Consider the following 11,635-nt stretch of genomic DNA (forward strand, 5'->3'; position numbering starts at 1 on the left):
AAGCTTTTCAGTAGGAAGTAGTCCACTGAATCAAATGCTGCTTGGACCACGGAAGTCTAATTACTCCAGGCACTTAGTAGCTCCTCCCTCCCAAGCTCTAACTCCTTTAGGGAATGAACCCTATCTTGTATGTGGGGGGTTTGCACATGGGCTTTAGTGCCAGAGATGTGGGCTCAATTGTTTTTAAGTTGTGTGACCTTAGGTAAGTTACTTATCTTCTCTGGACCTTGATATACATCATCTGCATGCTCATCACTAAATACTCAAGTGAACTACCCCTATAGTATCCCATATGCACATGTTACTCTGTCACTTTTTTTTTTTTTTTTTTTTTTTTTTTGCGGTACGCGGGCCTCTCACAGTTGTGGCCTCTCCCGTTGCGGAGCACAGGCTCTGGACGCGCAGGCTCGGTGGCCATGGCTCACGGGCCCAGCCGCTCCGCGGCATGTGGGATCTTCCCAGACCGGGGCACGAACCCGCGTCCCCTGCATCGGTAGGCGGACTCTCAACCACTACGCCACCAGGGAAGCCCTACTCTGTCACTTTTGTATTTTAACTTCTTCACACCTCTACGTAGAGATATTCTAGGACTGTCCTAATCGGCCAAAACAGGTTATGGTTATAGCTATGGTCAGACTTTAATCAAATAGTAATGTCTGAGCATGACCTCTGCCACTTTTTATCTGTGTAACCATGGGCCAGTTGCTTAACGTCTGAGATGCCCCAGCTCTGTAAAATAGGAATACTGTATAATACCTCATAGATGGTGGATTATATAAAGATTAAATCAAACAGTTGGCTATGCTTGGCAGAAAAAAAGCTCACTTAACAGTATTTATCATCTTTGTGTCTACACCACCAATACTCTCAATACTTGTGGACTGACTGATAACTTGAGAAGGTAAGGACACAAGCAAGCCTTCTTTCCCTCCTTCTGGAATGCTAATGTGGAGAAAAGGAGGTAGTGTCAGCTGTTACACCCAGTGAACCAGGCAGGGCCAGCATGGTGGATTATTGAGGCAAATACAGATTGCTAATTATTTTGGAAAATAGCAGGGATGTCTTCCTCGTCCACATTTTGTTGAGTGGATTCCCACCATCCACACTCTCTTTTTTTTTTTTGCGGTACGCGGGCCTCTCACTGCTGTGGCCTCTCCCGTTGCGGAGCACAGGCTCCGGACGCGCAGGCTCAGCGGCCATGGCTCACGGGCCCAGCCGCTCCGCGGCATGTGGGATCCTCCCGGACCAGGGCACGAACCCGTGTCCCCTGCATCGGCAGGCAGACTCTCAACCACTGCGCCACCAGGGAAGCCCCATCCACACTCTCAAGCCAGAAATTCAAGCATTATCTAAGATTCTTTCCTTCCACTCATTGTGCCACATCGTATTAACAAGATGGCGATCTACTGTACTTTCAAAATGCCATACTTCATCAAGCCTAAAATGCCATCCACTGTTAAGACAAACCATTATTAAACGACGACATACTACTGACATCTAGAAGCATCTAGGTCTGAGAGATTAAAACGTGGGGGAAGAAAAGTACGTTTACAATTGATGAAATACAACACCTCTCAGTCCATCACCATCTTTGTTCAAACCTCCAACATCTCTTGCTTGGACTGGGCTGGAGGCTCCCAGTGGTTTCTCCCCCACTCACCCTCCACTGCCAAGATGAGCTTTCTAAAAAGGCCAATTTTACCAACTCCCTACCGCCAACCCTTCAATTAGCTCTCCTCTCCTACCGCCTGGCCACTATTCTTCACTGTAGCTGCAATTCCCCAAATGTCGTATTGCTTCTTGTCAGTGTCCCCCACGTGCTATTTTTTGTCTAGAATTGCTTTTCATCCGATTCCTCATCTACCTACCTCCTAGCTGTTAGAAGTAAGAGTGTTCTGGCTGGGACCTAGCTCACTCCACCCTTCCTGACTGGCAGGATTACTCTGGTCGATATGGCTTGTTAAGTGGATATCCCTTTGTTCATTCACAAATAAACTCCATCCAAAAATAAACCCTGCCCTAACCCCCAAAGACAACCTTCCTACAGAGACAGTTGGAGCCTCCAAACAAGCTCTAACTCTTGCTTCTTTTTTAACACCCAAGCAGGTGTCAGCTCTTCCAAAAAGCCTTCTCAAATTCTCCAAGCTGAGTTAAGCAGCCCTCCCCGGTGCTCCATGATATTCCATGTGCACCTCTATCGTAGTCCTTCTTATACCATGTTGTAATGGCTGACTTGCTTTCTCCCCCACTAGACCGTAAGCTTCCTAGAAATAGGGGCCTGTCTTACTCACCTGTGTCATTCTCCAGAATCTGGAACCTGGAAGGCACTTAATACTCAGTAATTAAGTATTACTCACTTATGGATGGATAGATGGATGGATGAGTGAAAAATGGTTACTGTTTATAATCACTGGGTCCTAGTCCCCCTAGGAGATGCTACCTCCAAAATCACTTCACAATGCCACTTTCTCTAAGCTTGGTAACTGGCTTAATCAGGAAAGTACAATGGCACCACCTGGTGGTCAGTGCCAGGAGCACACCTTATTGAACGGAAGAAAGTTTGCTCCTGAATCACACTGCTCTCTGTTCCAGTGGTTAGGATAGATGTCAAGGGTGAGGTGGATTTGCATTTTCAAAAGATCAAGCTGATGACTGAATACAGAATGGACTGGAGAAGGGACCAGAGGAGGAAGCAGGAACACTAGGGGAGGTTATTCTGTCAGAGCTGAGAGTCGCGTCCAGATCTGTGACTTCAAAGCCACCAAGCCTAACCACTTTGTAATACTGCCTCTTCCAGCCACAGCCTTCCTTCTCCCTCTCAACTGAGCACTGCGGCACACAGCTTCTAAGATTCAAGGATTTCCACCTTCTGGTATTCACACCCTTAGGTAATTACCTCCCTCGAGTGTGGGCTGGCCTAGTGACTTGTTTCTAATTAACAGAGCACAGCCAAGGTATGAGATGTCACTGCCATAACTTCCATCCTGCTAGCAGACTCTCATCCTTGTTGGTTTTGATGAAGACAGTTGCCATGTTGGTAAGACTCATGTAGCAAAGAACTACGGCCTCTGGCTAACAGTTCATTAGTAAACAGAGCTCCACAGTCCTACAAACCCTTGAGGAACTGAAATTCTACCAACAATTTAAGTGAGCTTGGAAGCAGATCCTTCTTCAGCTGAGCCTTCAGATGAGGACACAGGCCTGGCCAGTAATTCGACTGCAGCCTTGTGAGAAAAGAAACCCTGAAGCAGAGGACCCAGTTAAGTGTGCCTCAACCCCTGATCCACAGAAACTCTGAAATAATAAATGGGTGCTGTTTAAAGCCACTAAGTTTGTGGTAACTGATGCAGCAATGGGTAACAAAGCACCTACTCAAAATGTCATTAGCATGCAAAACCCTCTGAAAATCTGGGAAACTTTCTGTAGTAAGAATCAACTACTATACCACTAGTGTGTGTGTGTGTCCCATTTCCTGCAGCCTCCCAGCCAGAGGCTTTCGTGGCTGCCTCCAGAGCATCCTCCTGTGAACTGAGTGACCAAGTATCATCTGTGTGACCTTGACAGAATCTAGTCCCAACCTCTGCTAGGCCTTTGTGGACCATTTACAGCTCACAAGGAGCGAAGCTTATAAGGAAAGGCCTTTAACACCAGGATGAGATTGTGGCATCACCAAGCAGATCAACACAAAGGACATTCATCCCCAGAAAGGAACTTGGGCAATTTGATTTCAAGTACAGATCTCTCACTCCTTTTACAGCATGTTGTAATAGATTATATGGCACTGAAGAAAGTACAGCAATGCTGGCTGTGCTATCAATTTAGCTAATTCCACTGAACAAACAGGAAGTGAGGTAGAGTCCCACAAGAGCTCAGTCAGAATCAGCATAGAGTAACTCAGCCGAAAAGCTGTTAAGTTCCTGAATAATTCAGGTCAAAATGAATTTTAATCCGAGTTAACTCATAATCAACAGGTTGGCTGTTTTTCTTGTTTCTCACCCACTGTCCTACTCTCTTTTCCACAATATTCTAAAGTTGCCACTTAATGGATTCTTCCTGCTGCAGATGGCAGAACTCTGGATCTCCTGCTCAGTGGGGCTAGAGAGTGGATTCATAACGTTGTTAGTGGTAGCCTCCAAAATCTCTTCCAAGTCTAAAATTCTGTGAGTTTAGAGGCTGACTGTCCCGAAACCTGGCCATTGCTGCTGCCTTAAATTCTCCAGTCATCCTAGCTCGGCAGAAAGAGCAGAATGGGACAAGCCAAACCTTATCAATCGTGCAGAAATACCAGAACCACATACTCGCTCGCAAGCCAAGCCAAGCTGTTTATCATCGCCAGTACCCAACATTCTGGTTCCCAGACGAATCTGAAACTGGAGTTGCACCAACTGTTCAATAGCCACAACCCCAATCTCAAACCCTTCTAGTTACTAAGAGACTAACAACAGTCCTCTCTGGAAAATGACCTGCCAATCTTTTCGAGGGAAGAAGAAACCCTTCTTTCTCTAATGCTCTGACTTATGGGAGAACAGATGGAGATAAAGGAGAAGGAAAGTACACTGCCCAGTACTCTGAAACTGACGAGTTGCGTATCTGTGACCTGGAGAGGATCCCAAAAGAGACTGATGTGATTCTTTACCATCCCAACTAAAAGTAATAACGACAGCATTTACATTCACACAGGACCACTTTCAAAGAAGTTCATGATTCCCCTACATGTCCTCGATTCTCATGCCACCTCCCATCAAGGCAGAGATTGGGGCAACAAGGAGGTGACAGGTCCTAGCCATGACAGCCTTTGTCAGAGTCCACTCTCAGTGGAAGTGAAGCCCTGGATGCTGGGTTCAGTGCTCGGAGGCAGAGCCACCGGCTGGCTTAGCAACTTGGTCACGATGCTGATTCTAGCATCCTGCTTCTCAGCGTCCTCATACGGAGTCCAGGACAAGTCGTGCTGTAGCTTGTACGCACCAAGGAAGTCATGTGGACAACCTGTCCCCCATTCCTAGAGAAGGCAAAGGAGTCAGTTCTGATCAGGGCAGGAGATAAAGAAACTGAGCTTGTGTCCTAATTCTACCACAATTTTCTTTTTTAGCTTTTCACTCCAGACCAGTCAGAATCATTCTTGGAAACCATTACATTACACATCAGATACCTCCCTTAACAGAGATAATGACTGTGAAATAACTTAAGCACATGCATATTTTTCAGTCATGTCTGGGCTCATGCCACCTCCAGTTTTCTAGAAAACCACTTCCCAACCCCTATACCTACATTTTCTCACACACACCACACACACACACAAACACACACCCAAGAATTTCTCAAAGACAAGAGTAGATTTTTGTGCAAAAATTAAATGTTCTTACCTTTGGAGAAATAATGGAAAAATACCGCTGACCACTCTCCCGTTTATAAAGGTAGTAAATGTTGCCAGGTTTTTTCACTATATTACAAGCTACATGGTGCAAGTCAGCATCTCTGCGAGCATCCTCCAATACCTAAGAACCGCAGAGGTGTAACCAATTAGGTATTAGGTAACAGGCACTCATACTCAATGACCATCCCACTCAAAATCTGGAAACCGTTCGATGCCTAGGGTCCTGCTCCCCCACAGCAGTGAACCATGACTGAGATCCAGATGATACTGAAGAGAAAAATTACACGATGTTATGCTACTATGCTGTAAAAATGCCTTTAGGAAAATTGTATTTCAAAACGTTGAGTGTTACTGGCTTTTGAATGGTTTTTACATTTCTTTCCAATTTTTCTGTGGTCAGTACATTTCTTTCATAGTTTCCCCTCAAAATGCTTTATCTCACTGAACTTTCTCCCAGTGAAAACACTTATACTTAACCTCTTGGGCTTATTCTATTTTATTCAACACTTCTATATTTCTAGGAGGTACTGAAACAAGTAAGTTACAATGATTATAAGCAAGTTCAGTCAATCCTATGAACTAAGCGAAGAAAACGAACGCTTACCTAAAAGCCACTACTTACTTTCCTGGCTTGTTCTTGCAAATGTTCGATTTGCTCGGCTATGACTGTCAGCTTGTTGGTGGCATTTGCTCTGACAAATTCATTAGCCTAAGGTGAGAAAAAAACTGAACTGTGGATAAGGATAAGACTTCTACGATGTTCTTATTTAGATCCCAATGTTATGTCAACATCTTTGCTTATGCCTAAAATACTCTTCCCATTCTCACCATTCCCCCATGAACGCCCACTCATTGCAAGGCCCAGCTCAAACAGTACTGCTTACAAAAAGCCAATGCTGACACGACCCACACCACAGAAGTAAGTGCACCTTTTCTTTTTTTTCTTTTTTTGCGGTACGTGGGTCTCTCACTGTTGTGGCCTCTCCAGTTGCGTAGCACAGGCTCCAGACGCACAGGCTCAGCGGCCATGGCTCACGGGCCCAGCCGCTCCATGGCATGTGGGATCTTCCCGGACCGGGGCATGAACCCGTGTACCCTGCATCGGCAGGCGGACTCTCAACCACTGCGCCACCAGGGAAGCCCCATAAGTGCTACTTTTCTATTTCCCAAAGTGTCTACCTTGTACACTCTAGATTCTAGTCACACTCAAAGTTTTCAGTCTTCCAACATGCCCTGCTCTCTCTTGCTTCCAAATAATATAGAATATGCCCTCTCCTCCACCCAATATGTTTCCTTCTTGCTCTTCTGCCTGACTGACCCCACTTATTCCTCAGGTCTCCATTTTTTTTTTTTCTCACATTTAAACATTTCTGAAATCGGGGATGGGTTTTACAATGAAAATCCAAAGACACTTTTGGTATGCCTCTTATCACCTGCTATATAGGATCCTAACTATATATAGAAAGTATCTGTTAATCTGACCATTACCTCAGTTGAATTATTTACATCACGCTTAATTATATTTCAACTTATATTTGCATTCCTAATTGATACTTAAAATGTATTTTTAAAAGATTGCACTATGATGTAGACCTGAAACAATTATAATATACACAGAGGACTGTCTGCCATGTGCTAGGAAATTCAACTGAAGGCACTGGAAATTGCTTAAAATAAATAACTTTCAAAACTAGGAGAGACAGGTGTGACCAATTCATGTATCGGGAAGGATTATCACTCAGACATCAGAAATCCATCAGAAACTTCCAGATTACTTTTCACAAAAAGCTGATTAACTATTTTTTTTTTTTGGCCACACTGCACAGCTTGCAGGATCTCAGTTCCCTGACCAGGGAGTGAATCTGCGCCCTGACAGTGAAAGTGCGGAGTTCTGACCACTGGACCACCAGGCAATTCCCCCCAAAACTGATTAACTTCTAGTGGCATACAATTAAGTTAAGGAAAAGAAAGTAAGAGGTTAAATTTGAACTAAGAAATATTAAGAGAATTTGCTGGTTAGTTGTGGAAGCTTAAGGTAAAGGTCAGGTATAAGCCATGTTATGAGTGAACAGAAACAACTGAGTAAGCTGAGTCAAGGCTCTATCTGTTCCACGAATATACACTTAGCAATTACTGTGTGTCAGACACCATGCTAGGCACTGCACACATTGGCAAACATGAGAAAGAGGTCCCTGCCTTCATTAAGATTACAGTCTAATGCAACTATCCTTTAGAATATGAAACAAGTCACATATGTAATTTAAAATGTTCTAGTAGCCATGTTAAAAGTAAAAATAAATAAGTAAAATTAATTATAATAATAGACAGAATTCCCTGGAAGTCCAGTGGTTTGCACTCGGCATTTTCACTGCGGTGGCCCAGGTTCAATCTCTGGTCAGGGAACTAAGATTCTGCAAGCTGCGGCCAAAAAAGATAAAAAAGAAAAATCTAATATTTTATTTAACCTATCAAAAAATATCATTTCAACATGTAATCAATATAAAAATTGTTAAGAGATATTTTACATTTCATATTAAGTGTATATTTTATATTCACAGCACCTATCAATTTGGATGCTAAATTTTCTTCGGAAAAACTTGATCTGTATTGAGACTTCATAAAATTTACAGTTGAAAGAGTTGATTCACATACTCAAATTGTTCCAAACATACTAAAAAGTTTCCAGTAATTGAATCAATTACCAGGTTTTAAAATTTAAATTAATTAAAATTGTTACAGGGAAGAACAGAATCTGACTCCATGTTGAATCTGTTTCTTTTACTTTAACCTTTGCTTTTCACTGCTTTTGTTACTATAATCACTAAAATGATGCTGTCTATAGCATAAGCATACATAATGGCTTGCCTCAGGAACCCTGCCCCTCTGCTTGAATGTTAAACTAAAGTGCTTTTGTTCTGCTCACAAGGAGACATTCTGACCCTGCCCACCTGTGAATGGCTGCAAAAAAGAAGAAATTAACACATCCCCTCCCCAAAACTAGCCAAGCCAGGAGATATTTTGCAAGACTTATGGCCTCTTTACTTCCTCACCTCTTCCCTCTCTCTGTTCTATAAACGAAATTGGCATCCAGACCCCGATAAGATGGCACCATAGGACGTTAGTCTGCCAGCTTCTCGGACACCCGGCTCTCCGAATAACGTCACTATTCCTTGCCTCAACACCTCGTCTCCCGATTTACTGGCCTGTTGTGCAGTGAGCAGAGCAAGCTTGGGCTCGGTAACAAATTTACATTAAAATTTAAAACTCAGTTTCTCAGCTGCATGCACTAACCACACATTCCAAGGCTCAACAGCCATATGAAGCTAGTGGCTACCATATTGCATAGCACCGCCCTGGGGAGTGATACAGACACCAAAAAGAAAGACAATTAGTGCTGTATGTACTTGGAATAATGATGCACTATTATGAAGGAAATAACCATAATTATGTGCTAGAAGCAGATCAAAGATAACGAATGAAGCAACTGGTTTAATAACAGGGAGTGGTGAGGACTGCAGGAATTAGAATGCATGTGTAGTCTAGAGGCATTCAAATTCAATTTAATAATACTGTCATTTGGATGGGGTGGGGTATAGCCTTCTACAGATAAGAAGGCCAGGGCTTCCCTGGTGGCACAGTGGTTGAGAGTCCGCCTGCCGATGCAGGGGACACGGGTTCGTGCCCCGGTCCGGGAAGATCCCACATGCCGCGGAGCAGCTAGGCCCGTGAGCCACGGCCGCTGAGCCTGCATGCCTGGAGCCTGTGCTCCGCAACGGGAGAGGCCACAACAGTGAGAGGCCCGCGCACCGCAAAAAAAAAAAAAAAAAAGAGTGCAGGGACCAGATCATGTAAGGCTTTATGGCCCTTGACACAAGAATTTGCATTTTGTTCCAAGGACAATAAGGCACCTTATGGCCAAGGAGAGAATAGGTGGTTCCTAGAGTTAGGATAGTTCTGGGTTAGGATTAGGAGTGGCCTTACAATAAATCTCCTTTCTCTTAAGGGGGCAACAAATCTGTCACTTGTGCACAAATGAGCCTAATTAAAACAGAAATGAGAGAAAGAGTACCAATAATGATAAGCACAAACTCTGGCCCTAATCACTCTGAGGCCCTTTGCATACTGTCTCATTTAATTCTCATAACACCTTATGAAGTTGGAGATGATGAACTCCAACTTCACTTTCTCATTTTAGGAATTAGACTCAGAGAGGTGAAGCAACCTATCCAAGGTTTCATAGCTAATAAATGGCAGTTAAAGATTTCAACACAGATCAGTCTGATTCCAAATTTCATGCCTTAAAACCAGGGTTCCCGAGCTTTCACACACGAACGCCTAAATGGCATGTTAAGAAGTCAGTCCTGCTAGAAAGTACATTTCAGTACACAGATTGAAATATGCTTGATTCTCTTTATCTCCATAGTGTTTTTTCTTCAGCTTCTCAAAGACTAATACTGGAAAAATGGAAGCAGCACAACGATGCATCCTCTGTATTTCACTAAATTGATTATAGGCTAAAGGACAAAAACCGTGTTCCTTCTTTCTTTGTTTCAGGCCATTGTAATACACATAATGGTCACTCAGTAACCCACTGAAAATGTTTTGCCTAAGATCTGACTTTGGGAGCCTCCCTCCCAATAGGTGATCTGATTAAACAGACACATAATGTTCTCCTAATCCATAAAAGTTTGACCTTGCTTCCCACCTCTCTAGAAAAGAGAAAGCACATGATTTGAATCAAATGAGCTTTCCTAAGCATTTGAAAATTTCTTAATTAAAAAGAACAAAACTGAAGTAGAGAGATGTACATGTAAGGGAATTTGAGCACATTAATTATTAAATTTTTTTTGAGCAAAACGAAGGCCTTTGACCATAACCAAGGCCAAATGTGATCGTGTATACAAGGACGAGGGGAATAGCATAAACTTTAAAGTAGCAAGGCCCTGTATCTGTACATATCAAAGAGGATTCTACAACTGGACGTATTGGTAAGAAAGATTAGATGAAATCTGGTTTTTCAAGAAATTTAGATCTAGGAGCTCTCCTAGTTCACACCCTACACTTTATAGATAAAGAAGCTGAGGTCCAGAAAAAAGTAATTTATCTCAAGTCACAATGCAAGTTAATATCATAGCTGAGATTAAAACGCATGTGTCCAAACTCCCCGTGCTATTTCTGTTACATCATATTTCCTCCTTATTTTACTTCTTTCGGCAACCAATGTCTAAGCACTGGGCTTGGGAATACTGTGTCCAGTGAATGAAGACAGAGGGCAAAACTTAGAGTCCCTGCCCTTCTAAAAGATGTTAAGCTCTACAAGCCCTCAGGTCAGAAGTAAAGATCTTAGGGAAGCAGTTTAAAGTAAGCGGGCTATGCATCCCTGCAGAACTGCGTTAGAGTGATCTTGAAAGGTCCCTGGAAACTTCCTTTCACGTGTCAAATAGGAAGAATAACTGTACTGCCTACCTGACAGGGCTGTCCTAAGGCCCAAATGAAATCATGAATATTTAAAGTACTGTGCAAACCTTCCCACGAAGGGAGATTATGGGCACTCACTTTGCAGCTGAAGGGGTCTTTGGTCTCAGAAGATCATTTGGAGTCAGGCCACCGACTCGCCATGACCATCAGTTTTCCCCGCGTATAAAATGGAGACGAGAACAAATGCTACCCCACACTAAGTGGTTTGGAAGACCAAACGTGCACGAAGCTGGTCATTTACTTTCCCAGCCGCACCTCCTCACCTTCTGCACCTGCTCTGCGAGCGCCACGAGGTCTAAGGGGTCTCCGACCCGGTGGGTGTGGTAGGGGCTCACCAGGGCCAGGCCGCCAGGGGTCGGGGTGAGCTCCACTAGGGCTCCTGCGACACATACCCAGGAACACAGGCCGTGAGCACCCGCCCTCGGCCTCCCGCGGAGCCCGGCAGACTAGCTACTCCGGGAGGGCTTCTTTTCCCCAACTGACTCCCGCCCCGCCTAACTCCCCAACCTGCCGCTGACAGAACTCCTTGGTTTTCTATGACTCCCTGAGACGTCCCGGGCGTTGCAGCGTCTTCCACGACAGCAGCGTCATCCACGACAGCAGCGTCTTCCATGACAGCTGGGTTTCCGATGACAGCACCTTCTCCCTACTACCGGGGCGGCGCGAGGCTGCAGAGCATGCGCAAAAAGGCCCATGGGCGGAGCTTCCGCGTTCCCTGGCCATTGGGCGTCGGAGTTGCCCGCAGCTCGGAGGCGTGGCTGCGGCTGGCGCTCCTGGTTCCGC

At 44.3% G+C, this 11,635-nt stretch overlaps 1 protein-coding gene across 1 annotated transcript; it reads right to left on the bottom strand.

Moving 5' to 3' along the window:
- Window positions 1-4,305: 4,305 nt before the first annotated feature.
- On the bottom strand, window positions 4,306-11,493 carry C1H1orf50 (chromosome 1 C1orf50 homolog). The gene is made up of 5 exons (XM_030867171.2): window positions 11,360-11,493; window positions 11,116-11,231; window positions 5,997-6,083; window positions 5,364-5,495; window positions 4,306-4,999 (listed from the first exon to the last, which is right to left on the bottom strand). The coding sequence occupies exons 1-5, from the start codon at window positions 11,463-11,465 to the stop codon at window positions 4,799-4,801; spliced, it is 642 nt and encodes a 213-aa protein (XP_030723031.1). The 5' UTR covers window positions 11,466-11,493; the 3' UTR covers window positions 4,306-4,798.
- Window positions 11,494-11,635: the final 142 nt, after the last annotated feature.

This window comes from Globicephala melas, chromosome 1, assembly GCF_963455315.2.
Source record: "Globicephala melas chromosome 1, mGloMel1.2, whole genome shotgun sequence".
NCBI classification, from domain to species: domain Eukaryota; kingdom Metazoa; phylum Chordata; class Mammalia; order Artiodactyla; family Delphinidae; genus Globicephala; species Globicephala melas.